This window comes from Lontra canadensis, unplaced genomic scaffold (assembly GCF_010015895.1).
Source record: "Lontra canadensis isolate GAN:19392208 unplaced genomic scaffold, GSC_riverotter_1.0 scaffold25, whole genome shotgun sequence".
Classification (NCBI taxonomy): domain Eukaryota; kingdom Metazoa; phylum Chordata; class Mammalia; order Carnivora; family Mustelidae; genus Lontra; species Lontra canadensis.
The window spans coordinates 3,840,721-3,868,609 of record NW_022631019.1 but is presented as its reverse complement, the minus strand read 5'-3'; the positions used below and the strand labels follow the sequence as shown (position 1 = coordinate 3,868,609).

Below are 27,889 nucleotides of genomic sequence, written 5' to 3'. Positions count from 1 at the left end.
GTGGTCCAGAGCCCCCTGCCCTGCCAACAGCCCCGGGCACTCGAAAGCATATGTGATTTCCCATGGAAGAGCTTTTTCCTTCCCCCCAGCACCCTCAGCCCTCCACTAAAAACAGCCACAGCCAACAACTTCTGTATTTATTTACTTAGCCGGTGGAGGGAGACGGGCGGCGCGGAGGCAGCAGCTGGGCCGTGGGTGGGGACCGTGTGCAGGCGGCCATCTGTCTGGCTCCGTCAGCATCACACCCGGCAGGGAAGGGGTGGCCCCGCTTGGTCACTCGGCGGGGAGGGCCGTTGGTCGGAACTCACAGTGTCCTGCAGCCCGCAGGGCGGGGACTGTGCCCGCGGAGGCCGAGACGCTGCCCTGCCCGCTGCCGTCTGCAGGGAGCAGCGACGAGCCCTTGACTATCTCCCAGGGCAACCAGGCGCGGGCCACGCGGTGCTCCCCGGGTGGGTGCTCAGTGGCCCCGGTGTCAACCAAACCCCGTTCCTGGGCCTGGTGGGGCTCGTGGAGCCCAGAACATTCAGCAGGAGCCGTCATCCCGAGACCAGAAAAATGAGCCCTCGGCTGGCTCCTTCCTCCGAGACCTTGCAAGGGCCTTGCCCTCCCGCGGCTGGCCGGCTGCCTCCACGTCCGGCATGAGGCGGTGTGAGCTCTTGTCTGCGGAGCTAGCTGCGGAACCTCGAACAAACGTCGGCACCGGGCGTGGCTTCTCCCTCCGCAGAGCGGCGCTGGAATTTACTGTGTTCTGTGCTGCAGCGTAGATCAGAACCCCCTGCACTTTGGCCTCAGCCCTCAGCTCACGCACGGACTGAGCCGGTGAGAGAAGCTTCTAGAACCCCTGGTGGCCTGTTGGCCACTGTGGGGCGAATGGCTGCAGTTGTCCGGGGTAACCTGGTGGAGGCCGGGCCTCAGGCCTGACTGGAGGACGAGCCCCAGAAAGCCGTGCTGGACGGAACTGTCATAGCCACGTGGGACGAGGGGTGGCCCGCTAGGTGTGACCTGCACGCGCACGGCCCGGGGGCTGGGGGTGCCCCCTCAGGACTGGCGCGGGCGCCTTGCTCGCCACCTGAGGAAAACCTGGGGCTGATGGGGCCCCAGTACTGACTTCCCCGAAATGTAACAGAAGGCGGGGGGGGCATGTCTGCTCAAGTCTGTGGAACCTGGAGGACACCCGGCTGCTGGCGGGGTCTCCGTAAACAGGGCTCCAGCAGCCCCGGGTGTCACGCTCACGGGAGCGACCAGGCGTCAGCACCTGAGCCACACAGGGGAGAGGCCGGGCACATCTGCCCTTTTCCGCTAGGACTCGAGAAGCTCCTTGGGGAGGCGGCTAGCTCCAAGGCCGGAGTGAGGGGCTGGGATAGGAGAGCACCCCTGACCCTGGGCCCCTGGCAGGCCGGCGCCAACAGGAGGGGACCCCTTCACTCCCGGGGGCTAGAGCCCAGGGGCTGAGCCGTTGCAAGTCCAGGTGGGCTCCAGGCTTGTTCTGGGAGGGCAGGCCCAGCCCGTTCACCAGGGCCAACCCGCAGGGTCGCCGTCACCCCCTCTGCCTACTGCTGAGCCTGCCGGCCAGAGCCCATCGGCATGAAATGAGTCGGGCCAGCAGCAGCGCCCAGGCCCGAGTCGAGGCCCTGCTGCTGACCAGCTGCCACTTGGGCAAGTCCCTGGCTGTGTCTGCGCCTCATGTCCTCACCGGGAGAAGGGAAACAGTGGTGACTTCAACGCTCCTCCTGGGTTGTCGTGTAGACCGACGGGCGGACGTGGTCCTGGCATGCATCAGGCCACTCCCTTCGAGCTGTTGCCCAGAGAACTTCCTCGTCCCTAACCCCACATCCATGCCTTGGGCACAGCCCACGTGGGAGAAGGCACAGGAGGCTCTGGGTTCGGTCCCTGCAGGAGGTTTACCTGGGCAGTTGGGGGGATCTCGTCACAGACGTGTGGGTGAGCCCAGGACACGGTGGGTGTTCTGGCCGGGAGGAAGGTGCTAGATGGGCACTAGAGCCCGGTGTAGGGGGGAGCAGGTCTTCTCCAACCCTGGACTTAGCCCCTCGACTGACTGCGTGTGACTGGAAGCCCTTTGTGACCCGGGAAGGGAGAAGGGGTCCCAGCAGCTGCCCTGATGGGTCTAGTTGGTTTTTCTTTTTTTTACCTTTGAATGATGGAAAAGTTCAACTATATGCAAAAGTAAAGAGAAGAAAGAACCCCTTGTAGTTAGCCACACAGGCCCAGTCTTGCTCACGGGTGCCCTGCCCACCCCACCACCGGGCCGCTGGAAGCAGAGCTCAGATCTCATCATCACCTGCGAACAGCTCAGTGTACTTCTCAAGGAGCGCAGGGCGCGGTGTTCTTTGTTGCTGACTGTTCTTTCCGCTGGACTAGACTCTGGGCAGCTCCTTGCCCCGTAGAGGCCTGGCCCGGGGCCCCACTGTCTTCACAGCCACTACAGGAGCAATGACCCAGCGTCCGGCTCCTGTTCGTAAACACAGCATTGGTTGGAGAGAGAAGGGCTCGGAAGGTCATCCAGATTGTTGGCTGCCCCAATGGCGTGGAGCCCGTGTTGAGGCCTGGGGTCGGAGATGGCCTGGTGCTCTGTCTGCTCCTCGTATCCACAGGGACCCAGGAGATCGGCCTCCCACTGCACAGAGGAGGTATCTGCAATGATCCTGGGACTCCGCCCTCTGCTCCTTCCCAGGGAGGCCGTTCCCGAGGTGGCTCGCTCTGCCCAATGGGCCTGGCTCTGCCACTTGCCTGACCTGACGGGGAGGACAGCAGCTGTTGCTGGTGGCAAGTGACTTGCAGACCTCTGTGTCCCTTGGAGCCCACCCGGCTGCTCTCCCCACTGTGGAGCCTCCCTGGCACCTGTCCCGCGAGACCCCCTGGCTCTGTTTGAGCCATAATCTGCCTGTTGTCCTCCGTCTTGCTGGCTGGAGCGTCAGCTCCGGGGACAGGTCCCTGTGCCAGGCCCAGAGTGACACCCGGGAGGCCGCTGGAGAGAAAGTCCTGGGTGGGGTTCGGGGAGCGTTGACTCTGCCCTGCCATTCCCTGTGTGCCAGGACTGGGGTGGGAGGCATCTTGCCATGCTGAACCTTCTTTCCGGCTTTCTGTAAACTGTGAGGAGGCGTGTCACCCCTGGTGGGTTTGAGATATAATGACGGACTGTAGAGTCCCCCCGTTCACAGTGTCCAAGCCGGCGGGGGTTCATGTGTTCCTACCGTTGTGCAACCATCGCCACGGTCCATTGTGGAACATTGTCATCCTCCCAAAAAGAAGCCATGCACCCCTTAGTCGTCCGCCCGCCCCCAGCCCCTGGCACCAGTAACCTGTGCTGTCTCCGTGGACGTGCTTACTCTGCGTGTTTGGTATAAATAGACTCTGACTTGAGGCTGGTGGGGTCTTCTTTCTCTGTCTTGTTGGGGACAGTTGAGAGGACTTTGGGACTCTTCTGCAACCTTATAGAGTAGAATATATGAGAGTCTGCGAGCCTTTACAATGGTAAGCAGAGGAGCCCGGTTCAAACCAGCCTGGCTTGTCCCCCTGCCCTGGCTCCAGAGGGGAAGCTGGGCTGGTGTAGGGGCAGAATGAAGAGGCCTGTCCAGGAGGGGCACGCAGTGAGGTGGGGACCCAAGGCAGGCCAGCCCATTCCAGAGGGTGGGTGGCGCTGGCCAAAGTCTAGGCACCTCCTAGAACTGTCAGGATCAGCTTTTTTTTAAGATTTTACTTATTTATTTGAGAGAGAGACAGTGAGAGAGAGCATGAGCGAGGAGAAAGTCAGAGGGAGAAGCAGACTCCCCATGGAGCTGGGAGCCCGATGTGGGACTCGATCCCGGGACTCCGGGATCATGACCTGAGCCGAAGGCAGTCGTCCAACCAACTGAGCCACCCAGGCGTCCCAGGATCAGCTTTTTTTTTAAAACATTATTTTCTTTATTTGAGAGAGAGAGAGCAGGAGTAGAGGGAGGCGGGGCAGAGAGAGAAGAACAGACTCCCCACTGAGCAGGGAGCCTGATGCGGGGCTCGATCCCAGACCCTGGGATCACGACCTGGGCTGAAGGCAGTTGTGTAACTGACTGAGCCGCCCAGGCGCCCCTTGGGTGGGCCATTTCTGCCCATCTTCTAGGGTGCCCCTGATGACGGTTCCATTTATTGCTCTCCTCTAGACCCCTCCCTGCTCTTCTGAGCCCTGAGAGCCCTTGGCTGGTGACCCAGGCATTGGGGGCCAAGATGCTCGTGTGAGTCCCATGTTTGCCGGTTTCCAGAGACGCTGGTGGGCTGGAGACACAGAAAGGCCCCTCCTATCGGGCCCTGGCTCTGGTGGGCTCTGCAGACGGCCTGGGTGGCCATCAGTCCACCCCGCAGCCTTGCCCAGGCCAGGCTCACACTCTTGTTTTGAGAAATTAATTTCTTTCCAAGCCTCTTGCGTTCTTTCTCCTGCTCCAGGGATGGAAATTCCGGCAGCTGGCGGGGCTGGGCCTTTCGAGCTCGGAGGACCCTCTGCAGGCGGCCCAGCCCGTGCTCTCCCCCTCAGCCAGTCTCTCAGCTCCAGGACCCAAACACATTGATTCCCCATGAGCTGCTCCCCTCTGTGAGGAGGCAGGAAGCTGGGCTGCAGCCTCTCCTTCCCCCTGAAGAAGGGCCCAGCCATGCCACTTTCCTGAGCCCTGGCCTTTGGCTGCACCTGGATGGGAGCCACAGGTCCCCTCAACCACGCCAAGCACGTTCCACAGGGGAGAGGGAGCAAAAGGCCTCGCTGTCCCAGCCTCGTGCCCTTGACCTTGCATTCTTGGCCTCTTCAGCTATCCCCCATTTGCCGCAGGGCCCTGCTGCTCAGAGCGGCCTCCAAGCCAGCAGCATGGTATCATCTGATGCTTGTTAGGAATGAGTCTCAGGCCCTGGGCCCTACACCCCCTGCCTCAGGATCTGCATTTTAAGACCCCCAGGTGATTTATGCACACGGAAGCTGGGAGCAGCTCTGCCTGGGTTGCACAGAAGCTGGGCCCCGCAGAACGCGGCCTTGTCTTCGCAGGGTGCCTTCAGCAACAGGGACGGGCCGCTGGCCTCCTGCCCCCAGGATGCTCTCCCTCAGCACGGCCCGCTCTAACCGAGAGAACATTTTGTTTCGCTGGGCTGTTTCAGGTCAAATTGCATGGCCTCAAATTTCATTTTTAAAAAAGTCAGGCAGGGATGGAACCAGAACAGCAGGAGGGCCTTCCTCAATAAAGCATCTCGGAAAGCCACCGTTGGCCACGTGTGCTCCAAAGACTCTTCAAACAGGCACCAGAACCACTAGAAGGAGCATGATCCGAGTTCTTTAAATACCCTTGTGGCTCGGAGCCACAAGGTTTTGACAATTTACACCTGGTGACATTTAGCGAACAATTTCTGAGAAGGCTGAGGGGAGGACATATTTGGTTGAAACTGACATTACATCCTCCGGCTGATTGTTTGCTCTCTTGCCGATATCCCCTTTGCCTGTAAAACACGTGGGCCTGAAAGTAGCCTCCGGGGCTTGGTGTCTTTGTGGATGAAGGGCAACTGCCCCATTTCTTTGGCTTTCAGACACCCTCGAAGTATCGCAAGGAAATGTCCCAGAGGAGTCAGCGCAGCTCTTTAAACCTGAATTCCTGAGCTGGGCGGGCGAGAGAGAACTTGGGCGTGGGACGGATGGGGCCTCAGGGAGTGACCTGTGCCTGGGCCACACCCCTTAGCGGCCAGGCTAGGCCACTCTTTATAAATTTAATTTAATTTAATTTTGAGAGAGAGGGGGAGGGTGGGAAGGATCAGATGGAGAGTGAGAAGCCTCAGAGCAGACTCCGTGCTGGGGAACGGAGCCCAGTGTGGGTCTCCATCTCACTACCCTGAGATCGTGACCTGAGCCCAAACCAAGAGTTGGATGCTTAACCAACTGAGCCCCCCGGGCGCCCCCAGACCAGGCCACTCTTAAAAGTGATAGGGGCATGGTTCACAATCCTGCCGGGATGGTAGGCAGAAGCCCGCCTTCGGCCAGTTTCCTCTGGTCAGTAGGCTCTGCCTCCCCCCGCCTCCCGGCTGCCGAGTATGGGGACATGGCTTCCTAGATTGCTTAGAGGAAGGACACGTCAGAGAAGGGGTGAGCAGGACCCAAGGAGCTGCTTCCTGGTCATCAGCGCCATCCAGGGCTCCCTGCCCACAAAGCAGTCACTATTGCTTCTACAATAAAGTGGCCTGCCCAAGGTGACACAGCCAGCACAGTGCTTGTCCCCACTTCCCTTTGGGGCAGGGACTGAGCAGCTGGCATTCCCTGGGAGTGGACCAAACACTGTGTCCCCAGCAGGGACCCTCTTTCCTTCCTCACAGCCGGCCCTGGTTTAGGCCTTCCCTTCCACCTCTCATCTCCCACTGAAGTTTATTATCCAAGAGGCGCTGGGCTTGGGATCCCACCTGCCGTGAAGGGTGGCATGGGGGTACCCATGACGTGGCATCCCTAGGAACTCCCTCCCAGTTGGTCCTGAGGCCAGCACCCAGACAGCCCCAGGTGGCCAGTGGAGCCTGGGGGGTGGCGGGGATAGGGGGATTCCGGACCCACAGTCAGGGTTCTGTGACCTCGCTAACCTGCCTGTTTCCATGTGTGGTCCACAGCCCGAGACCGAGGACGAGAAGAAGCGCTTTGAGGAAGGCAAAGGGCGGTACCTGCAGATGAAGGCCAAACGGCAGGGCCGGCCAGAGTCCCAGCCCTAGGGGCCACCCAGCGCTGGGCCTGGAGAGGCCCCAGTGTCGAGTCACATAGAATCCCACCCCCTTGGCCAAAATCCCAACCCACACTGAGAGCCGGTGTCGTGTGAAGTGTTTGTCTTGCAGTGTTAACCTGTGCCCTCTCCCGAAAACCTACACACCAAAGCTTTATTTCTATGACTCCGGTGTAAGTGCTCCCGTGTTGTCCCTGCCACCGAGGCGTCCCTCGGGAAGACGCGCACACTACAGCGTGTGTAGAACCCAGCATCACTAATAAAGCTGCTCTTTGGCTGGACCTTGGTCCTGGGTGGTCATTTTTCTTGGGCGGGGGTGGGGCTGCTTTCCTGGTGGGCACAGATGCCGGGGCTAGAGTCTTCCATGGGCCCACCTCTCCTCCCTCCCCCACCCGCCAGTGAGGGCCCATACCTGTGTGTACCCCAGATCTCGGGTGTGCCTGATGACTTGCTGGCTGGAGAGGACACTCCTTCCCTCCCAAGGCCCTAGTTCCATGTCCTGGCCTGGAGGCACCAACCCCCCACTTGCCCTCTCTCTGGCCTGTGCAAGATGCCGTCCCTGAGCATCCCGGGGCCTTCCTGAGATGGAGGTGGAAGGTGCTTTCGAGGACTCTGGAAGCTGATGTGCAGAGAAAGCTGAGCACGCCCGGCCAGAGCACGCTCAGCATGTAGGAGCCCTGCCCCGGCTTCCCTCCACCTCTTAGTGGAAGCAGCTCTGACACCTTGGCCTTCTGGATAAAGGCGGAGATTTTGCTAGAAGGAGTCTCCCAGCTGGTGCCAGGGCCCCTGTGCCTGTTGTGGAAACCCCCAGCCACTCAGGCCAACAGGTTATAGGGAAGGCTTGTGGGATGGAGGTCTGAGGGGCAGCGTGTGTGTGTGTGTGTGTGTGTGTGTGTGAGAATGGTGCCAGTGAACGACTGTGCGTGTGTGTGCACATGCACATCTGCGGCCCTGGATATGCCTGTGTGAGATGGGAAGCTGCACGCCCAGACCAGCACCCTTGGGGGTTAGCCAAGCTGCCAAGGCCACAACGTGGGCCATCCTTCACCTCCCGTGACCGAGAAAGATTCCTCCACCAAGCACACCTGGTGGTGGGGGCTCATCCTGGAAGCCTGGAGATGGAGCCTGGCCCCTGCAGCTCCAGCCTCTCACGGGGCTCCCTCGGGCCCAGAGAGAAGGGGGCTCCAGACCGCCTCCATCTCCCGTCTGCAGATGTGCAGAAACACGGCCAAGAGCTTCGGAATCCCTCTCAGGCCTCAGTCCCAGCTGACGGGGTTATTTCCTGCCTGGAAGCAGGGAGAGGAAACACGGCCCAGGAGGCCACCGCCGCAGAGCCCGCAGCCGCCCCAGCCCCACCCAGCCCCACCCAGCCCCCACGCTGACCTGAAGGCCACGGGTGGTGCCCGGGCTGGGGACGTCCACAGAAAGCCCAGCCCTGGCTGGCCAAACCATGGTCCTTGAAATCGGAGCTGGTAATGGCAGTGCCTGAGCCCTTGCGTTCCCCGAGGGGAGGGGGACACCAGGACATCCACATCTTTCTCTGTCATGGCTTGGCTGCTCATCTGTGCGGCTTTGGGCAAGGCAGGTACCCAAATTCCACTTCCCAAGGCAGCTGGGAGGAGCCCAGACTAACAGCATTTAGCACAAGGCCCCCAGGATAGCTGCTGGAGGCCCATTCCGACCCGCCCGCAGAGGCAGCTGAGCCCAGGACAGGGACACCAGTAAAAGCAGTAGTGGGTGAGCTGGGCTGGGGGAGCCAAATGCCTGGGGCAGTTTGCCCTCTGCTAGTGGGGCGGCAGAGTGGCCAAAAGCTAGGGATGACTGGGTCGCCTATGTTTGCCTTAGAAATGTCACTTGACCACCAGCCTCCTTGTGCCAGTTTCCCACTGCTGGTGGCCCATTTATAACCAGGGCCGCCTGGTCAGGGAGCTGCCTCTCCACCGAGGGCTCACTAGGGATCCTGACTGCCCAGAAGCCACATACACAGAGCACATGGCCCAAGGCGCCCTGTTCACCAGCCCCGCTTCATTGTGGAGGCTTTGGATACAAACACCTTTACTCTTAGAGAACTGATCCTAAGGCCTTCGAGGGGTCTCCTAACAGCTGCTCCTGACTCCCCAGCGGCTCCTGGAATGCGGAGATGGGGGGAGTGGGCAAGGCGGGAGCCAGGCTGTGGAGGGGTGCAGGCAGCATCGGCTGCATTTGGCTGGGTCTGGTCCTGTCTGGACGGGGCCCCCTTCCTCCAGACACGGGGTTGTGTGCTCGTAAGTGCTTCCCAGGTTCACGGGAAGGGCAGGGCTGTGCCAACAGCCCAGAGTGATGGAGGCCTTGTGCCCAGGGTGTGGGGTCACAGGCAATCTAGAAGAGACAGGAGAGAGGAGACAGGCAGTGTCCACTGCCTGGATGGGAGACCGAGATGCCACCAATCACTCTCTTGTGACTCCAGCGGTCTCCAGAGGCCCCCCCAGTCAAGGACACTGATAGGATGTCCTCTAGAGGTCTATGGGCGGCAGCCTGTGCCCCTGCCAGGAGTGCTAAGGTGGGTTGCTCCTGGGTGGGGGGGCAGGAGTTCTGGGTTGTAGGCCTGGTCTCTCCCAGCTGTGTTGTCCTGGTTCCAGCTTGAGAACGTTTCTGAGCCCATGGGGGTTGGGGCAACAACCTGGGACCCCTGTGATATGGACCCCCCGCCCCCGCTGCCCAATAAAGGATAAGTCTGAATCCTTAACTGGCCCCAAATTAACACCTCCTTGCCCCAGTCCCTGATCCTGACAAACTCCCCAGTTCCTGGAAGGAGCTAATCCTCAGATGCCCCACGTCCCCTCCACACCCCACCCCTATTGTTCACCTTAGATGTGGCTTCCTCCCGGAAGGCCTCCAGGAGCCCCCCACAGCCCCGGCCCTAGGTTCGCTCTGTCCTTTCTCGCCCCAGGCCCCCTTGGCCCGCCAGCTCCGAGAGCTCTGGGCCTTCTCCTTCCCAGTGGGCTTGGAGACGACATCGGGGCAGTGGACCGACCCGAGTCGGCGACGAAGGGGCCGCCCTCCGTAGGGGGCTGCAGTCCCACGGCGGCGAGGGGCGGGGGAACCAAGGACCGACAGTTGCGCGGACAGACGGACCCGGCGCGGGCCTCGCCTCCGGGGGCGGGGCGGTCCGAGGGGCGGCGCGGAGGCATGCGCCCTGCTCCGCCCCCCGCCCCCGGCCGCCCGAGCGCAGCCAGCAGAGCGGCGGGAGCCGAGCGCGGCGGCGGCGGCGGCGGCGGCGGCGGGAGTGGAGGGAGGGGCGGCGGCGGGCCGAGCCGAACCGAGCCGAACGCGCGGGCCCCGGGCGGCGCCGCCAGGATGCCCCGGCCCGCGGGCCGCTCAGCCGCCAGCCACCCCCGCGGCCCCCGGCGGCCCGCGCTCGGCCAGGGAGCGCAAGAGCCGCAGCCAGAGCCGGAGGCGGGAGCAGCGAGCCGGAGCCCCGGGCGCCCGAATGCAGGGTGAGCGCCGCCGCCCGAGCCCGAGCGCGGCTGGGTGGGAGGACCCCGGGAGGGAGGACCCCGGCGGGAAGGCTCTGGGCAGGGAGGGCTGTCTGCGGTCTGTTGGTCTCACGGTCTGTCCGAGGGGCCGCGCATCGCCACCCCCGACTTGGGGACCTTCAGGGTAACTTCCCTGGGGCCGGCCTCTTCCTCGGTCTCTCCCCCGCCCCTCCCCCCAACTCCGGGTCTGGCCCCGCGGCTTGCAGGGAGCGGGGACGGCCAGTCTGGAGGTACTGGGCCCACCCCCCTACGCAGAGTAACCCGTTGGGGCGTCCGGCCCCCGGGTGGGAGCTCGGACGCGCCCTCGGGGCTGGGTGGAGCTGGGGGTCCCGCTAGGGACCGACAGGCTGGGACGCGCCGCGTTGGGCTGGAGTATCAGAGCGCCGAGGAGCAGGGACCGCGGGACTGGGGGGCGGGCGTGGCGGGCGGGGGGCGTGCCGGGGATGCGGAGGCTCCGCGCAGCGAGCCCCGCCTTGGCGGCGGCGGGGCCCGGCCTCGCCGGCCGGTGGGGGACAGAGCGGGTGGGGCGCAGCTGGGGGGCGGCGGGCGCGGCGCAGGCCCCGCGCGCGCTGGGTGGTGCATCTGGAGTCCGCCTGGAGCCCGGGGAATCCTTTCAAGTTCTGGGTTCTCTTTGTTGCGCAATAGAGCCCCGGGGCCGCGAGGCTTCATTGGCCCGGGGCCGTGACGTCACGCCGGGGCCCCGCCCGCAGACCCTGCGGAGGGAGGCTTCTGGGCGGGCGGGGTCCCACGCGGGTCACGCCCTGCAGTCGGCCCTGCGATGTGAGGGGGAGGGGAGAAAGGCGGGGCTCCAGGATCTGGGCGAGGCGGGAAGCCCTGGCCTGAAATGCTGGGGGGACGCTTGGAGCGTGTTGCGGAAGAAACTTCCCAGTGGGGGGCGGCGACACCTGGGTGTGGCCCGCAGGCTGGAGCCTAGCCTGGGGTCTGGCCCTCATGGGTCTGCGGCTCCCTGTGGAGAATAAACTGTGGGCGCCCCATCAGCCTGGAGGAAGGGGTCTCCCAGGTCCTGCACGTCAGCCCCCCTCACCGTGCGTTTGGAGACCTTGGCATTCACTCCCCAGTGACATTCTTCCCCCATCCCGGCGCCACCGCTCTCGGGAGTCCCAGGCTCCAAACCCCTTCTCGCACTTCCTCCCCGTCTGGGTGCGGGTTCTGAGCCTCAGTGTTCCCACCTGCAGTGTGGAACAGCACGGCCCAGCCTGCAGGGGTCTCTGAGCTGAGGAAGGTAGCCTCAGCTCAAGGAACAAAAGTGCCTGTTCCTGCTTGGGTTTGGGTTAAGGTTAGGGTTTGGGCTTGGATTTGAGAGGCTAGGAGTTTGATGTCAGCCAAGTGGGGCTTGCGTCCTGGCTCAGACGCTTCATAGCTTGGGCAAATGGTTTCGCCTGTCTCTGTCTTTGCTGGACTCTCTTTAAAAGGGGGCTGTCGGTATGGACCACACATCACCCCTGGGGACACTAACCGGTCAGTGTGCCTGTTCACACTGCTCACTCCCTCTCCAGGCAAGGCACGGTCTCCTGCCCACAGACCTAGAGCCTTTGCCTGCAGTGACACACAGGCCAGACGGGGGGCAGAGCTGGCACCGTCAAAGGTTATGCCAGTGACAGCTGGTGCCACCTTCCCCACCCCCCTGCCCCTGTGGGCCCAGGGCCTAGGGTGGAAATAGATGCTGGCCCACCAGGTGCTCGCCGAGTCAAGCTTCCTGTTTGACAGCGTAGAGATCACTGGTGTCTGCGTCTGCCCACCACAGCCCCCACAGCCAACCTGCTCCGCCCCCAGGTTTCCTCGCCCCAAGGCTGGGCTGTCCCAGGTTCTGCTTGGGGTGGCTGTGTCTACCCTCAAGCTCAGTGTCTTGGCCCTTAAGGGATGGCAGAGCTCAGTGAGCTCACAGGGCTCTAGTACAGACTTCCACGTGGCAAGCATTCATTGAGCGCTTACTGTGTACTTGGCTCCGACCCATGGCAGAGCGTGTCTACCACCCGCAGCACCTTCCCGGTGGTCCTATCATGTCCAGCTCACAGAGGAGAAGAACAAGGCCCAGCTGAGTCCGTAACTAGCTGGCAGGCAAGAGTCTAGCAAGCTCTTTACCCCACCCCATGTGGCCTCTGTATGCTGAGGTCCGAGAGGTTTGCAGGACACTGGAATGGCTGGGGGAGGGTCCCGTGGGGCCACCCCACCTCCCACACTGGATCTTGGGTGGGGAAGAGGAGGGTGCTGTGTAAGCAGAAGCCTGATGTTCGGGAAGGAATTTCCCTGTCTCCAGAACCCCCACAACCCCTTAGAAGGCCCTTAAGGAGCACTAGTGTCGTCCAGAATGCACTCCTCCCCTCCATCAGGGGTCGGGGCAGGCCTGCAGCGGGGGCACAGGGGTGAATGCGACTCATCCCTGAGAAGTCCTTCAGTATTGGGGATGGGGGGTCAGGCCACAGAGACACCAAAAGAACTCTAGATGAGACAAGAGGGGACGCCTGACACCCAGACCAAGTAGTACGGCTTCCCCTGCCTGGAGAGCCAGGGCCCTACTGTGGCCTGTCCATTCCACGATGGGTAAGAGCCCCTGGGGATCGCATGGCTGTGTCTGGGACGGTGGGCGCTCATAATGTGTTGGAAGCAGTGGGGCGCCGGAGTGGCTCAGTGGGTTAAAGCCTCTGCCTTTGGTTCAGGTCATGATCTCAGGGTTCTGGGATCAAGCCCCACATCAGGCTCTCTGCTCGGCAAGGAGCCTGCTTCCCCCTCTCTCTGTGCCTGCCTTTCTGCCTACTTGTGATCTCTCTCTGTCAAATAAAGAAAATCTTTAAAAAACAAAAAAATAAGGTGTTGGATGCAAGAGGATTGGAACCCGTGAGATTAAACAGGGTCCAGAGTAAAAAGGGCCAAGTGTCGCAGGGCACACAGTAGGCCTTCACTTAGCATTGTACTGCTCCCAGGCTGCCTCTTGCAGGCTATGGCCACGGAGGCCTATTGTGGGCCTCACATCAGAGGGACCAACCGGGGTTCTGCACAGGGGCGGGGTTTGGGGCTGCTGGGCAGGGAAGGGGTGGGAGGGACTTAGAGCCCTGCAGTCTGGCAAGACGGAGGGCCTCTGCTACATGTGTGTTCTGCTCAACATCCTGTGTCCCGGGCTCATGGCCATACGCTATTGGCAGTTCCTCCTTGGGGTCAAGGTCTGGTCCCTCGGCTGTCTGCAGGCAGGCCCATGCTGTCCCAGGCATCCCCAGCATAGCACTGATCGCCTCCCCAGACCACCCACTGTGTGCGAGACCAGGACCCACAGCATAATTGTGACCACCACCCAGAGCACCCACTGTGTGCGAGGCTTGGCCCAGGGCTTTAAAGACGTGGCATCTGTCCACCCCAACCTTCCCCTGGAGGAATCATCATGGTCCCCGTTAAAAAGGATGTGGGTGGCGGGACCTTGCTTAAGCCACACAGCTAATATGCTGGAACTTAATGGGAGCCCAGCCTGTGGCAGCGCCAGGGCCTGCCAGCCACAAAGCCAGTAGGAGGCTGACCTGGGCCAAGTAGGCTGCCGTTGCCAAGATGGCCATGGAAGTGGTCACCACGTTGCCCCTACGGCACAGGGAGGTTCAGGGGGCTCACCCCCAAGGCATGTCCTCATTTGGCCAAATGAAGTGGGACAAGTTAAGATAAGGGGCCCTGATGTGCCCTGCAGACACATCGTTTGGGTTGTGTGAGATGTGAGACACTCATGGTGAGAGTGCTGGTTCCCTGCAGGGCTAGGGCCCCCGGGGCAAGAACACCCCCCGGGACCCTGCCTGGTTGCTTCCCTGAGGAGGCAGCTGTCCCGGGAGCAAACCCAGATTCCATACCTTGGCCAGGAGTGGGTGGAAAGGAGGATGTTCGCGCTTATGAGGGACCCCTGGCTAAGTCCCCGGGTGCCAGGGACATGGGCTAGAGGCCCCGGAGTAGAGAGGAGGGCCGAGCAGTCCAGTCCAAGCCAGGACCCGCAGGTCAGGGGAGCCCCAGGAGCTTTGATGCCGCAACCAGAGGCACCGTCTTGGAGCACTCATTGGCTTCTCCCCCCATCCCCCACAGATGCTCGTGGTCCCTGGTGTCTCGGAGCCCGTGCGTGTGAGCACCGCTGCTCCGAGCCAAGCCCTGGCCCCGAGGATGTCTCAGCTGGCGGCCAGCTTCCGTCTGCACCATGAGTGATGAGCGGCGGCTGCCTGGCAGTGCGGTGGGCTGGTTGGCATGTGGCGGCCTTTCCCTCCTGGCCAACGCCTGGGGCATCCTGAGCGTGGGTGCCAAGCAGAAGAAGTGGAAGCCGCTGGAGTTTCTGCTGTGCACGCTCGCGGCCACCCACATGCTCAACGTGGCGGTGCCCATCGCCACCTACGCTGTGGTGCAGCTGCGGCGGCAGCGCCCGGACTACGAGTGGAATGAGGGCCTCTGCAAGGTCTTTGTTTCCACCTTCTACACCCTCACCCTGGCCACCTGCTTCTCCGTCACCTCCCTCTCCTACCACCGCATGTGGATGGTCCGCTGGCCCGTCAACTACCGGTGAGCCTGGGCGCGCTCGCGCTTCGGCACCTGGTGGTCCTGGGGGGCCGTGGGGGCAGGGAGCACAGAGGCCACTGGGGCACGGGGTGCAGAAATGCCCCCCTGTGCTGTGCTGCGGGCAGGCCGGAGGCACGGGAGGGGCTGCTCTGGGCTGCACGCCTGTGTGTGTGGGTGCATCCACGGTGTCCAGCACGGAAATGCTTGGCGGGAGGGATGTGCCACCACCTGCGGAAGGATCCCCTGGGCAAGGGACAAGGCCCCACTTCGCTGGCCGTTTCATGATAATGAGGTACTAGGGGCCCAGGGCTCTGGGAGGACCCTACAAGTGACCCCTCGCTCCTGCCCCCACCGCATCCCAGGCTGAGCAACGCCAAGAAGCAGGCGGTACACACGGTCATGGGCATCTGGATGGTGTCCTTCATCCTGTCTGCCCTGCCGGCCGTCGGCTGGCACGACACCAGTGAGCGCTTCTACACCCACGGCTGCCGCTTCATCGTGGCCGAGATCGGCCTCGGCTTCGGCGTCTGCTTCCTGCTGCTGGTGGGCGGCAGCGTGGCCACGGGCGTGGTCTGCACCGCCATTGCCCTCTTCCAGACGCTGGCTGTGCAGGTGGGGCCGCGGGCCGGCCACCGCGCCTTCACCGTGCCCACCATCGTGGTGGAGGACGCTCAGGGCAAGCGCCGCTCGTCCATCGACGGCTCTGAGCCGGCCAAAACCTCGCTGCAGATCACGGGGCTGGTGGCCACCATTGTCATCATCTATGACTGCCTCATGGGCTTCCCTGTGCTGGTGGGTGAGCCTGTACGGGGACTGGGCTCTGGGGCAGCCCTGGGGTTGCGCATGGGTGCTGGTGGGTGAGCCTCTGGGGGTACTGGGCTCTGGTGCAGCCCTGGGGCTGGGCGCACTCCAGGTATCAGGTGGTTGAATCCTCCCATCTGGTCCCTGGAGATAGGAGGGGAAGGCATTATCACCCTGTCCATTCTATAGATTTGGAAACTGAGGTTCAGAGGGGTACCATGACCCACCTAAAGTTAAAAGCCCATGTCAGGGGAATGTGGAGCCCAGGATCTTTCTGGCACACTGTAGGGGACGTTTCCTCACCAGAGGGAGACCCATTCGAATCAGAGGGTGTGGAAGGTGGAGGAACATAGCCACTTGGCCCAAAAATGAAGTCTGGATTCAGCAGCCGGGCCCTTGCACCCAAGGCTCCAGCCCACCCCCTTGAAAAGTCTGGATTGGGGTATGGAGGGGTTTCCGGGCAAGGATTAGTCAGAGACTGTCCAAGCAGCTGGGCAGGGCTGTGTCCTTGGAGTTACTGTAGGACACAAGCTCCAGAAGGTGGCAGGTGGGGTGGCAGCCTCATAGTCAGGGGACACACTCGGGATGCGGTGGCCCCACCCTCAGAGGGCCTGGTAAGCCTGACCCCTCCACCGCCGCTGCCAGGTACTGGGTTCTGTGTGCAGCAGGGCCCCGCGTCTCCAGCCTGTACTGATGGAGGGAAGGAGCGTGTATAAAACAGAGCCAGAGGGGACAGCAGTGGAAGGAGAGCCTCCCCAGCTTCTCTTCAGGGCACGGAGGGAGTGTAGTTTCTGGAGCCCACTCCATGCTGCGGGCCTGGCACAGGGTCTGGGATCTTCACCTCACTCTGTGGGGTGTTCTTGGCCCATTTCACAGGTGAAGAAACTGAGCCCAGAGAGGTTCAGCACCTTTTAGAGGGTCACACAACTCACCCAGCAGAACTGGTATGATGAGTGTATTCTACCCATTTCTGCTCTGTTGGAATAATTAAATGTCACTCTGGGTGGGGGAAGGAACTGTCCTGGGACAGGAGGAGTGGGTCTCTGCGTAGGGACCCAAAGCCTGCCTGGTTGATTCTCAGACTCCTTTGAGTCTCCTCTGAGGTCCAAGACCTAGACCCCCGCCCCGGCTCCACCCGCGCCCGCAGGGTAGGCCATGTGCCCACAGAGGCGTGGGGATGGCAAAAGAAGTACCTCAACTGGGAAATTTGAGACCGGGTCCTCCGAGCCTGTTTCCTCTTCCCCAAAAGGGGTTGGTAAGCCCCGCCCCCACCTCTGTCCTGGGGCAGTCCCGAGGCTGGCATGGGGGAAGGCACTCTGTGAAGGGCTGTCCGTGCGCACACGGGGCTCTGGCTGTTTGTGCCGCAGCCAGCAGCTCCTGGTGGACAGGCCCTTCTACTCGCACTCTGGCTTTTTCCTGCCCAGGACCCTATAGCTCTGTCTGTTGCCTCTCCCTCCGGCAGGTGGGAGAAGTGAGGCGGGGGCTGGGGCAGGGCTGGGTGGCTGTGGCCGGGGATCCTGCCAGGTGCCAGGCCGAGCCATGTGCCCGCAGGTGGTGAGCTTCAGCAGCCTTCGGGCGGACGCCTCGGCGCCCTGGATGGCGCTGTGTGTGCTGTGGTGCTCGGTGGCCCAGGCCCTCCTGTTGCCCATATTCCTCTGGGCCTGTGACCGCTACCGCGCCGACCTCAAGGCCGTCTGGGAGAAGTGCGTGACCCTCATGGCTAACGATGAGGACTCGGACAACGGTGAGGGCGGCCTGGGAGCGGGCCCCTGGGAGAGGGGCGAGGGCAGCAGGATCACCGAGATGGCTGCGGTTCTCTAATGTGCTGGAACCCCTAAGCAACCTAAGTGTCCCGTGGGACATTCTCCTGTCCGGCCTGACTGTCCCAGGCAGTATCTGTGGGTGCCAGACTGAGCGCACTCCCCAGAACTTCCACCCTTAGAGGTCTCCCGGGGGCTCCCATAGACCCCAGTGCTGTCTCACCTGGTGATGAGTGTTACCCTCGGCTGCGCGTCTTCGAGGTACCAGGCACTGTCAGACCCTCCCCGTATTTAGTTCCCCCAGAGCTCACCCGGTAACCACACCCCGTGGCGGAAGAGGAGGAACCTGGCTCAGGCGCTCTCCGCAGTCCCACAGCTAAAAGGTGGCACAGTTAGGGTTTGAACCCAGGCCTCTGCCCCATGCGTGTCTCTGAGGGTCCCTGGAACTCACTGTCCGACGCCCCCGAGGTTTCCACGGCCCTAAGCTTCTGCTCCCGCCCTGCAGATCCCAGCCTGGAGGACGGCATCCCCCCGGACCTGGTGCTGGAGCACTCGCTCGACTACAGCTATGGCGGCGACTTTGCGGCCCTGGACAGGATGGCCAAGTATGAGCTCTCGGCCCTGGAGGGGGGCGCACCCCAGTCCTACCCGCCGCGGCCCTTGCCGGAGAGCAAGATGCAGTACCTGCAGGTAGGGACAGGGCAGGGCTGCGGTCGGCCAGGCTCACGCGGGGAGCGGGGAGAGCGGGGAGGCTCGTGCCCTCCCCAAGGCCTTGCCTCACTGAGCCCCGCGCCGGTCCCCGTTTTCCAGGAGGGCCGCCCGGGTTAACCCCGCCCGTCCTGACAGGTCCCGCCCACGCGACGCTTCTCCCACGACGACGCGGAGGTGTGGGCCGCCGTGCCGCTGCCCGCCTTCCTGCCGCGCTGGGGCTCGGGCGAGGACCTGGCGGCCCTGGTGCTGCCCGCCGGGCCCGGGCGCCGCCGCGGCAGCCTGCTGGCCTTCGCAGAGGACGCGCCCCCGTTCCGCCCGCGCCGCCGCTCCGCCGAGAGCCTGCTGGCGCTGCGCCCCCCGGCCCCCGACGGCGGCCCGCGCTGCGCCCGCGACTCGCCCCCCGGCAGCCCTTGCCTCCGCCCCGGGCCCGGCGCCCGCTCCGCCTCGGCCTCGCTGCTGCCCGACGCCTTCGCGCTGACCGCCTTCGAGAGCGAGCCACAGGCCCTGCGCCGCCCGCCCGCCCCGCCGGGGCCCCGCGTCCACAGCGCGCGGCCGGGCGAGGACGCGGCGCCTCCTGCCGGCGGCGGCGCGCAGCGGAACCCCGGGCCGTGCCCGGCCGTGCATGCGCACGCGCACGCGGGACCCCTGAGGACCGGCCTGAGCGCGTCGTGGGGCGAGCCCGGGGGCCTGCGCGCGGCGGGTGGCGGCGGCGGCGGCGGCAGCACCAGCAGCTTCCTGAGCTCGCCCTCCGAGTCCTCGGGCTACGTCACGCTGCACTCGGACTCGCTGGGCTCTGCGTCCTAGAGCCTGCGGGCGCTGCCCCACGCGCGCCCGGCGGGCCGGGCCGGACCTCCCGCAGGGACCAAAGCACCAAAGATGCCACGCTGACCCAGGCCGGTCTCGCATGGGCCGGTGGCTGCCCTGGACCGCTGTTGGGTATGGCATCACGGGGCAGAGCGAGGCCGGGCTTGGGTAAAGGCAGGCTGTGCACGCCCTGATGTGCCTCGCCCAGCCCGGGGCAGTGGCATTGGGGGGATGGGGGTGGCAGCAAGGAGCCCGGGAGGAAGGCCACCACCAGACAGAACAGAGTCCAGCCCTGCAGGAGCCAAGGGATTGACTGCACCTGGCTTTCCACTTTGCACTGTAACTGTCTCTCCCCCGCTGGCGGCCAGGGTACAGAGGGTCTCTAAGCACAGGGGTCTACAGAACCCAAACAAGCTCTCTGAGCAGGTGTTCCTGCTGAGCAGTTCTGCCTCGGTTTCCCATCTGTAATGAGCAGGTTAACATATTAACTCACAGGACTGTTTGGAGCAGTCTTCTGGTCCGTGTGCACCGGCCCCTGCATGGGTGTGAGAGCATCTAGGGCCCTCTTGTGGGTCCTTTGTGGGGGTCAGTCTTCAGTGTGTGGCCTGCTGTGGCCTTTGCACCTGAGGCCTCCCACTCTCAGTGCCCCTGGCCTCCCCAGGAACTCACCCCACCCACACCCCAGCTAAAGCACAACACTTTGCACCGTCACCCACCTTGACCATTGTTAGTGTCCCTGCCCTCATCCGTCTCTCCACCAAGCCAGCCACCTGTAGGACTCCCACCATAAAGATCGTGGGTCCATGCTGGGAAAGAACTGAAGCAAAGGGAGAATGGGCTTCCTTATCCTGATGCCCCTGGGGAGGGGTCCTGGCTGAGAGGCCTCCCAGGTTCCGGGTTTAAGGTCTGGTCCCTGCTGAGGGCAGGGCTCTTTGCTCTCTCTCCTGGACAGACCTTTTGCTGGCCTAGGCTTTGCCATGGGCATTGGGGAGGGGCTTGCTGGGTCTTCCCTGGAGTGAGACCTTAAAACCAGGCTGAGCAGAGGCCTGGGAACAGCTGTGACCTTGAGCTGAAAGGACAGGGGCAAATGCAGAGGTGGTCTCCTCCTAGACCTCGCCTCCACACAATGGCCTCACACAGCACACAGGGAAACCCGGAGCAAATCTCAGAGCCAACGTGGAGCTTGTGTGCCTTGTGCAGCCCCTCTCCAATCCTCCCCACCTCTCCTGCCCATTGCCAGGCCTCTTTCTTCATCCAGCTGACACGGTCTCAGCCCCAGAAGAGGCCCCTGGGAGAGTCAAGCCTAGGGGACCGGCTCCATCTCTGCTTCTGAGGCCTCTCTGGCTCCTCACCCGGGGGGTGGGGGGTGGTGAGGGGAGGGATGAGCTAGTCACAGGTGAGCAAGGCAGGAAACTGCGGTATGGCCTAAGCCACGGGAGGGGCCGCCTCTGGCCAGTGCTGCCGTGCCTTCAAAGACCAACAGGCCATGTGGGGGCAGAGATCTCAGCTGGCCACTGTGGCGCCCACCCCTGCTCAGGCCCACCCATTTGTCACTTGGGTTTTTAATCTGTGTACTTCATATCCGATGGCAATACTTGCAGGGAGACTTGGTACCCCAAAGTCCCTCCAGTTCTGGGTTTTACAGAAATAAAAAGGAGGGAGGACCCCAAACGGAGGAACCTGGGGCCTGGAGCTCCCTCTCACACTCCCTGAGCCTCCCGGGCCTATTGGCTGCTTTCGTCAGCAGCTTGACCCTGGGCTCGCAGGAGCCCTGTCTTCACACCACCACCCACCCAGAGCCAGGGATCCGTTTGTAGTTTTTTGACAACTGAGCATTTCTCTTCTGTACAGGATACAATAAAAACTTCCTATAATTTGCACCTGGCATTCCTAGGCTGCTTTCATGGAAACACCTTTCTAGAATACAGCAGCACTGCTCAGCCAGCTGCCCCAAACGTCTCTCCTCTGGGATTGGAATCCCTCCTAGTGTGCCATCCTTTGGGTCGGTGCCCCTTTTCTATGCAACTACTGCAGGCCTCCCCCTGCCCCCCCCCCCCAGCGAGTGAGAACGGCCTGGAGCAGCTACGGGATGGAGCGGTGGGGTAGGCACCAAGGCCCTAGTAGGAGAAGCCCTAGAAGGGCAGCTGGCAGCCTCAGCCTCAGGGACTGCCTCAGAGGCGTCTAGCCCCCATGAGGTTGGCTCAGGAGGGCTAGGGGCGGGGGCGGGGGGGGGGGGGGGACCTTTCCAGCTGCTCGCGGGCTCCGGTGAGAATTTGGAGTCCGCCCCCTGGGTCCGCGGTGTAAGATCGTCACCTAGTGGCTGGTGGCAGAATTAGTGCGGCCGTCCCGGTCGCCGAGTCGCCTCCAACGCGCTAGAAGGCGGAGACGCAAGAGGCCTGACCCCCGACCCCACAGCGGAGACCCCCTCCCCGCCTGTGATCTAAAGAGCCTGGTGGGTGGAGTGGGGGAGCCGGGCCGCTCTCCCCTGACTCTAATCAGAACGGGTTTGGCACGCCGCAGAGCGGGGGCACTCCTAAATGGGAACTGTTTTACGGAAAGTCGATTATTGGTTCTTCAAAAGATGCACCCAAGCAGGCATCGTGAGAGAAATGTGGACCTTCGTGGTCTCTTTATACCCATTTCACAGGTCTGCCCTGTCTGTATTCTGAATCTCGAGCGGGAAGTGCCAGGAACTCTTCCCGGGCTCCGCGCGGTTTCCCGTCCCCGATCCCGGGCGCCGCTGGAGAACCGGGACCCCGGGCTAGAGTCCGAGCACAGCAACGACCTCGCTTTCGGACGAACAGCCGGGCGCCGAGCGCTCCGCGGTGGTCGAGGGTCGCGGGCTCTGCAGCGGCCCCAGAGGTCGGGAGGCCGGGACCCCGATGATCCGCGCGCGGCGGGGCGTGGGGCGCCCCGAGCGGTGGGCGGAGCATCTTGGGGGCCCGGGGCCCAGCCAGGAGAGCTCCGGGCGGGGCCTCGGAGCGGGGAGGGCCTCGGAGAGCTCGCCTGCCGGGTGGGCTGCGCCGCGAGCCGAGGGGGTGGGGATCCGTGGAAGCCGAGAGGGTCCAAGGTGGGGGTGGGCTGGGGGCCCCTCGCCGGCGGGGCGGGACCCGGCGAGCTTTGTGCCGGTGGGAACCGGGCGTCCGCCGCCGGCTGAATGGGCCGGGGCGGGGCAGCGATTCTCCTCGCTGCGAGGGGTCCGCTCTGCGCCGCTGCGGACGACGACCTTCCCACCGCTGCGTGGCCGCCGGGCGGGGGCGGGGGCGGGGGTGGGCTGCCCGCCGGGGGCCCTGGGAAAGAGGCGCAGCTTGGGACATCCCCTCCCAGCCCCACGAGAAGGTGGGAAGAGGGAGCGGGTCTGGCTTGAGTAGGTGGGGCTGGGAGGGCTGCACTGTGGTTCCCCGGCGGCCGCGAGGCGCGCGGCAGCCTCCCAGTCATCCCTGCCACGGGACCGGGACGATGACTGGGGGTCCCGGCCGTCACCGCAGGCGCGCTCTGAACAGTCTCTGCGTCTCCAGGCCGGATGGGGGCCCCCTTGAGTCCGAGGCGGCGCCGGGACTCACCAGGGCCGCCAAACGCCCAGCCGCGGCCCCGTGCTCTCGGTGCAGCGGCGAGGTGCCGACTGCGGCCCCGGGACGCTGGAGGACGGGCCGGGAAGACCTCCAGGGAAGAGGAGCCGGGGTGGAGGGGACCGCGAGCCGCCGGTGGCCGGAGCAGGGGCCCAAATGGCGGGGGCGCAGGGACCGAGCGGCTCGGGTGCCTCCCGGCTCGGGCCGGCGCTGTCCATGGTGCTGTCACCTGCGCGCTCGTGCGCCAGGGGGCAGCGCAGGCCACCGCCACCCTCTTCTCCGCGCCGCAGAAGCTGGCCAACGCCAGGCAGACAGCTGCGGAAGCCCGACGGGAACTCAGTTCCGAGGGGGACCGGCCAGAGCCCTGGGGGGAGGGGAGCGGACGGGAGAAATGAGAAGGGCAGGGAAGAATAGGAGAGGGGAGGAGGAAAGGAGAGGTGGGGAGAGGGAAAAGGAGGGCAGAAGAGTGGCAGGGAGGGGAGGGGCTAGGCAAACCGAATTTCCTTCCCAGAGTCCAGATCTTCGCCCACCCGGATTACAACTACACTAGCCAGCAGGGTCTTTGCGGCCTCCTGCCTCCAGCAATCTGGGGCCTTCTCCTCACCCAGCTGCCCACTGCCCCGAGCTTTCTTCTCCATCCTTTTTCCTTTATCTGGCCTTGTCAAATCCATGGTTCTGACCCCAGAAGTCACCGCCCCTCCCCGCAGCTCTTTACCCCAGCCGCTCCAGACGCCCTCCCACCTTGCACCAAGTTCTGAAGGCTTTTCATGTACTTGACGCTCAGCTCCAGTATGTCTGCCTTCTCCAGCTTGCGTTTCCGGATCTGCAGATCCGTGGAAAGGCCTCTTAGCTGGGCAGTCCCACTTAGAAGGGATGAGGCTGCGGATTGTATCACCCCACCCGTCCACCGCCCCACGTCTCACCTGGTGTGAGTAGTGTTTTTCCAGCAACGACTTCAGCTGCTCCAGGGACATGTTGATGCGTGCCCGTCGCTTCTTCTCCATCAGAGGCTTGGAGATCTGTGAAGGGGTGGTATTTTAGAGCAGGGCGACGGTCCTCTCACCCTCTGCCCCACGCCACTCCCGGCTTGGCAGGGCCCCCACTCTGTGCGCCTCAGGACCCCAGACCTTGCGGAAGCTGCTGGAGTGACCACTGGAACTGGCTTGGGTCCCGGGCTTAGTGCCCATGATGTCGTTATCTGTGCCTGTGGGAGGCAGTGCTGCCTTTATAGGGCTTCTCGTTTACATGTCAATGAGGCGCTCCTGGGCTCGAGGAACCCCGAGGGGGAGGAGATGAGAGGGGGATGTACTGTGAAATTCCCCACCTCCCTCTCTTCTACCCGGCTTCAGCCTCACCTCCAGGAACCCTCTTTTTTTCCAAGAGACCCCACTTCCCCTTTCTCAGGCTTTCCTTTATCCCTTTCACCCCCACCACTCCCTGAGTCTGAGGTCCCCTCCCATGCATACCCCTCCATGCCCTGTCCTGTCCCTGTGTCTAGTGCCCCTAGGTACTGAGCCTCACTACTAGGCCCCTTGCTGCCCCCTGTCTCCAAGCATTCTGGGGGGCACCCACTGAGGAACGTCCATGGGCCCATGGCTCTGAGCCTGGCTCATGACTCTGACAAGGTGCCGGGCTTCTCTGGGCCTGATGAAGATGCGGAGGCAGGGAGGACCCGCCAGCGATGCCTTTCTGCGGGTTTCACGCTCTGGCCAAACTGGCAACGCCACATTAGTCGCCCTAATGTCGGGACAATGCAGCGATTTTCTGCCTGTGGCTGCTCAAAGCCGGGTACAGGCTGGGCCCGAGGGGGCCAAGCAGAGACATGTGTCCCATTAAAGCGTGCAGCCCGCCCTCGGGGCTATAGCCAGTTTCCTCTTGGCTGTGGTCTTGGACTGGGAGCTCTCCTCTGCTAAGGTGTAACCTGGGCACATGTACTCTCTGGCCCTGTTAGGCCCCCATCCACCTCTCCTAACTGGGGGGATGCTGCAGGCAGCCTCAAGCCTGGGCGAGTAGACAAGCACCCCCATCCTCAGTCCCTGATTTCCAGGCTGGACAAGTAGGGCTCTGACACTTCCCTCACAGCCTATGAGTTTATTCTCACCAGCCTTCTCTTGGTTTCAACTAATGTAAGATGAGAGTAGGAAAGACACTGATCATGTGGGGAGAGCCCCATTCCGTGCTCTTGCAGGTCTGGGACCCCCAAACACTTTCCATTATTCGGGCTGTGGTTGGAGACCCAGGGAGCTCCGTGGAGGAAGCACCCACCGCAGGACCGCTTAGGGCCTACAGCAGGACTGGTGTGTCCCGGGTGGACCCTGGGAGCAGGACTCCAGTAGCTATGACTGAGGGGCTGACGTCCAGAGGACTCCCAGGGTTCATACCGAGTTGTGTCCCTGTACTGGGCTCGCAGGGCCTCAGGTTCAGGGTTTGTAAAATGGGGTTGCGAACAATGCGGGCCCCCATGGCTGCTCCGGAGGGTGACGAAGTAGCGTGGACGCCGAAGTTCTGCAGTCGAGCCCTGCGGCAGGGGAATAAACAAATTGGCCTTTGCAGGGACTCAGCGTGAGGGGGAGGGGATATTGCTGGGGCCTGGGTGGGCCCCCTGACCCCCGCCGCCCGGCTCCGTGGAGCTCGGGCGTCTTCTCCCCCGACACCCGCCCCCCGGCCCCCTCCGGCAGTGTATTGAAGGCCCCTGCCCGGGTAGAGGCGTTCTCAAGCCCGAGCAGCGTGGAGAATCGCGCCCCGCCCTCCTTTCAGGCGTAGGTTGCGTGGTCCGCGGCCCCCAGGTGCTCTTCCGCCCCGGCGGTCGGACCCGCAGGCCGGATCCGGGCCGGGCCGGGCCGGGGTTGGGCGGCGGGGCCGAGGCCGGACGGCCGGCGTTGGCACGCGCCGGGCAGCTTTGAAGCGCCGGGGCTGGCCGGGCCCCACTGGCCTCCGTGCGTTCCTCCGGCTTGGGGCGGTGGCGGCTCGGTACAAAGGCGCCGCGGAGCAGGCGGGCGGCGAGGCTGGGCACAAAGGGGGCAGCCGAGTGTTAAGCGCATTGTGCCGGACCAAAAAGCCCGCCCGCGCCCGCCCCCTCGGGGCCAAACTCCTGGCGCCCCGCCGCGCGCGGGCTTCCAGCTGCTGCACATCTGCACGGAAGCTGGGCGCGCGCCTCGCTCTGCGGGTCTCCCTCACCCCCGCCCCCGCTCCTGAGCCGCGCGGGCTGCGGGGCAATTTGTCCTCTAATTATGATCCTCCCCATAAACCGCCGCCCGCGCCTTTCAGCGCCGCGTATTAGCAAACCGATGGCCCTCCGCTCAGCCCTCGCGGTCCGCCCCCTCTCCAGAGTTAGGGCCTCCATAAAGGGGCCCGCGGGCCGCCCCTGCCCTACCCCGGCATCCGCAGCCCCTCGGGCCATCGCTCCTCTCGAGCCCAAGCCGAGGGCTCGCGGCCGCGCTGGGTGGGGCCGCTCACATGGGTGGCTTAGTGTTTTCCTAAGCAGTGGAAAATTGACCGCAAAATGAGCTAATTCGCAATGTTCTGCTTTGGCTGCGGGCGGCAAGGCGGGCGGGGAGGCCTGGGCTGGACTCGCAGCCGTCAAATTCCGCCCCCCGCCCACTTAATGGGCCTCCGGCTCCGCTGCGCCCTACCCCTACCCAAGTACCAACCCCTGCGTCCCGCTCGCCCCCATCCCCCAGCCACACACACACCTAGGCTGATGGCCTCCCTGCTTTCCCGGTTTCCCACTCCCAGCGTGGCTCGGCCGCCACGAACAGCCCTTAAACCGGCTGAGGGTCCCGCAGACTCAGGGCAGAGAGATATCCTGGTGCGGATTCCATCCCCCCTTCCCCCCTCGCCGCGGGCTTCTTCCCGTGCCCGGGAAATCCCCCACTTTACCCGCAATTCGGGCTCCTGGGCAGCCACCTCCCCACTAAGACCCAATTCCTCTCCTCCCTCCCCCACTCTGTTTCCAGGTCCTGAGCCTGAGCCTCCCACCTGCACTCACAGGGAGGCGGAGCTCCGGAGGGGAGCGTAGAGGTAGGGGAGGCGATTTCTGAGATGCGGGGTGCGGCACCCCCCCCCACTCCCTTATCTGAGAGCAAGCAGGGCGAAGTACTCTCGGGCTGCAGGGAAGGACATAGACCAACTTAGAACCCCGGCTTATGCAAACTGGGATGTAGGCCACCGACTCCCTTTCCATCTTTAGCATCTGGAATCCCTAAGGGGACTCTGCAAAGGAGCACAAGTTCTGGCAAAGCGCTGGGGAGATCCAGGTTGTCCTTTGCTCATTCAAGGAAAAAATTCCTTCTATAGTTCTGGAGGCCTCTGGGGGCTTCCAAGAATACTCAGAGCCCTCAGCTTCCTCCGACTTGAGAATTTAAAGCAAAAAGTGACCTCCCTTCCCACGTTGGGTTTTCTCAACTTTGGCAAAAGAAAGAACATTACAGAGCAACCGAGGTCTGGAAAGGTAGGTCCCAGGACAAGAGCCGGACCGGATAGTCCACCAGCCCTCCCGGGTGATGGCCCTGCGTGGCCTCTTCACCCTGGGTGAGAGCCCCTTCCCTTCCTCCAGCACCCAGACATTGAAAACAATGCTAACTGGTGAGTGCCACAGAGGCCACCGAGGGTGAGGGGGGAGAGAAAAGCACTGTGGGTCTCTGCAGATGCATTTCAAAGTGGAATGAAGTGATTGCTTCATGTAATTAACTATCGGGACACAGCAAAACTCTGAAATGGCTCAGCCGATTGTCTCCAGATGGGGTTGGAGAGGCCGCGATTGTTTAACTCTCTTTAGCTATGTTGCAACTCGGAATACCCCGGCCGCCAAGGGCCCTCCAAGGGACAAAGGCTGGGACTGCGTTGAGTGCCTGGACACTGAACCGGGCTGGCCCAGCTCAGAGAGAGTGAATTCAGAGACACCCCTATTGTCCTAGCCCTTTGTGTCTCTCCCCAGCTGGCTCTAATCTTTAAATATTTACCCGGCCCTTTTGTGCACATATGACTTATGCACTTCGGGCTGATGGGCTCATAAATTACGCATCATTTCCCCGTTTCCAGACTAGAGAGAGGAGACTTTCATGCCTGGAGCCCAGAATAGCCAGAGGAGGGAGGAAAAAAAGCTTTGGAGGATCAGGGTTCCCTCCTGGGGAGAGCAGCAGCTACACTGAACAGGCCCCTCCTGGCCTCCACGTGGGGAGTGGATGGGACAGAGGACCTGTGAGTGACAAGGAGCCCCCAGGAGGCCCCCTCTAACAACAACTGACCAGGGACCCACCAGCAGGGAAGAGGGAGAGGACCGTTCTCAGACTTTTTATGTGGCGTCGAGTTTGGACAAGAACAAACTTCTCACCCTGGGAAGCTGGTGTGGGTTGAGGGGCTTGGTGACGCCTCCAGCTTGCTCTAGGGGATCCCCTCTCCATACATTCTCCCTTGCTCCGTCAAGGAACCCCATTTAAGAAAAAGAGGGTAATTTCATCTCAGCCTGCAGTTTA

At 63.1% G+C, this 27,889-nt stretch overlaps 3 protein-coding genes across 7 annotated transcripts in view; 2 read left to right on the top strand and 1 right to left on the bottom strand.

Annotated features, from left to right (window-relative positions):
* Positions 1-7,003, top strand: part of ACOT7 (acyl-CoA thioesterase 7) — a 92,036-nt gene extending 85,033 nt beyond the window's left edge. For all 3 annotated transcript variants that reach the window (XM_032863264.1, XM_032863265.1, XM_032863266.1), the window contains exon 9: positions 6,616-7,003. In XM_032863264.1, coding sequence (XP_032719155.1) covers positions 6,616-6,714 — 99 coding nt within the window. In that variant the 3' untranslated portion in view covers positions 6,715-7,003. The remainder of the gene's footprint in view (positions 1-6,615) is intronic.
* A 3,054-nt stretch (positions 7,004-10,057) lies between these two features.
* On the top strand, positions 10,058-18,883 carry GPR153 (G protein-coupled receptor 153). Its single transcript, XM_032863262.1, has 6 exons — positions 10,058-10,198; positions 14,309-14,773; positions 15,133-15,562; positions 17,123-17,315; positions 17,837-18,021; positions 18,178-18,883. Exons 2-6 carry the CDS (start codon positions 14,418-14,420, stop codon positions 18,844-18,846), a joined length of 1,833 nt encoding a protein of 610 aa, XP_032719153.1. The 5' UTR covers positions 10,058-10,198; positions 14,309-14,417; the 3' UTR covers positions 18,847-18,883.
* A 3,462-nt stretch (positions 18,884-22,345) lies between these two features.
* On the bottom strand, positions 22,346-27,839 carry HES3 (hes family bHLH transcription factor 3). 3 transcript variants are annotated; one of them, XM_032864048.1, is made up of 4 exons: positions 27,748-27,839; positions 23,339-23,434; positions 23,157-23,238; positions 22,346-22,779 (listed from the first exon to the last, which is right to left on the bottom strand). In XM_032864048.1, the coding sequence occupies exons 2-4, from the start codon at positions 23,417-23,419 to the stop codon at positions 22,406-22,408; spliced, it is 537 nt and encodes a 178-aa protein (XP_032719939.1). In that variant the 5' UTR covers positions 23,420-23,434; positions 27,748-27,839; the 3' UTR covers positions 22,346-22,405. The 3 variants fall into 3 exon arrangements, with proteins under 3 accessions (XP_032719939.1, XP_032719938.1, XP_032719937.1); XM_032864047.1 differs by lacking the exon at positions 27,748-27,839 and adding an exon at positions 26,295-26,321; XM_032864046.1 differs by lacking the exon at positions 27,748-27,839 and adding an exon at positions 24,797-25,013.
* Positions 27,840-27,889: the final 50 nt, after the last annotated feature.

Bases quoted from the DNA above. Each gene is read 5' to 3' on its own strand.
- GPR153 (XM_032863262.1), top strand. From the start codon at position 14,418: ATGAGTGATGAGCGGCGGCTGCCTGGCAGTGCGGTGGGCTGGTTGGCA. The intron at 15,563-17,122 runs GTGGGTGAGCCT...ATGTGCCCGCAG, and splicing joins TCATGGGCTTCCCTGTGCTG to GTGGTGAGCTTCAGCAGCCT. The intron at 18,022-18,177 runs GTAGGGACAGGG...CCGTCCTGACAG, and splicing joins GCAAGATGCAGTACCTGCAG to GTCCCGCCCACGCGACGCTT.
- HES3 (XM_032864048.1), bottom strand. From the start codon at position 23,419: ATGGAGAAGAAGCGACGGGCACGCATCAACATGTCCCTGGAGCAGCTG. The intron at 23,239-23,338 runs GTGAGACGTGGG...ACGGATCTGCAG, and splicing joins AAAAACACTACTCACACCAG to ATCCGGAAACGCAAGCTGGA. The intron at 22,780-23,156 runs GTGGGAGGGCGT...CCCTCCCCCCAG, and splicing joins CCTTCAGAACTTGGTGCAAG to GGCTCTGGCCGGTCCCCCTC.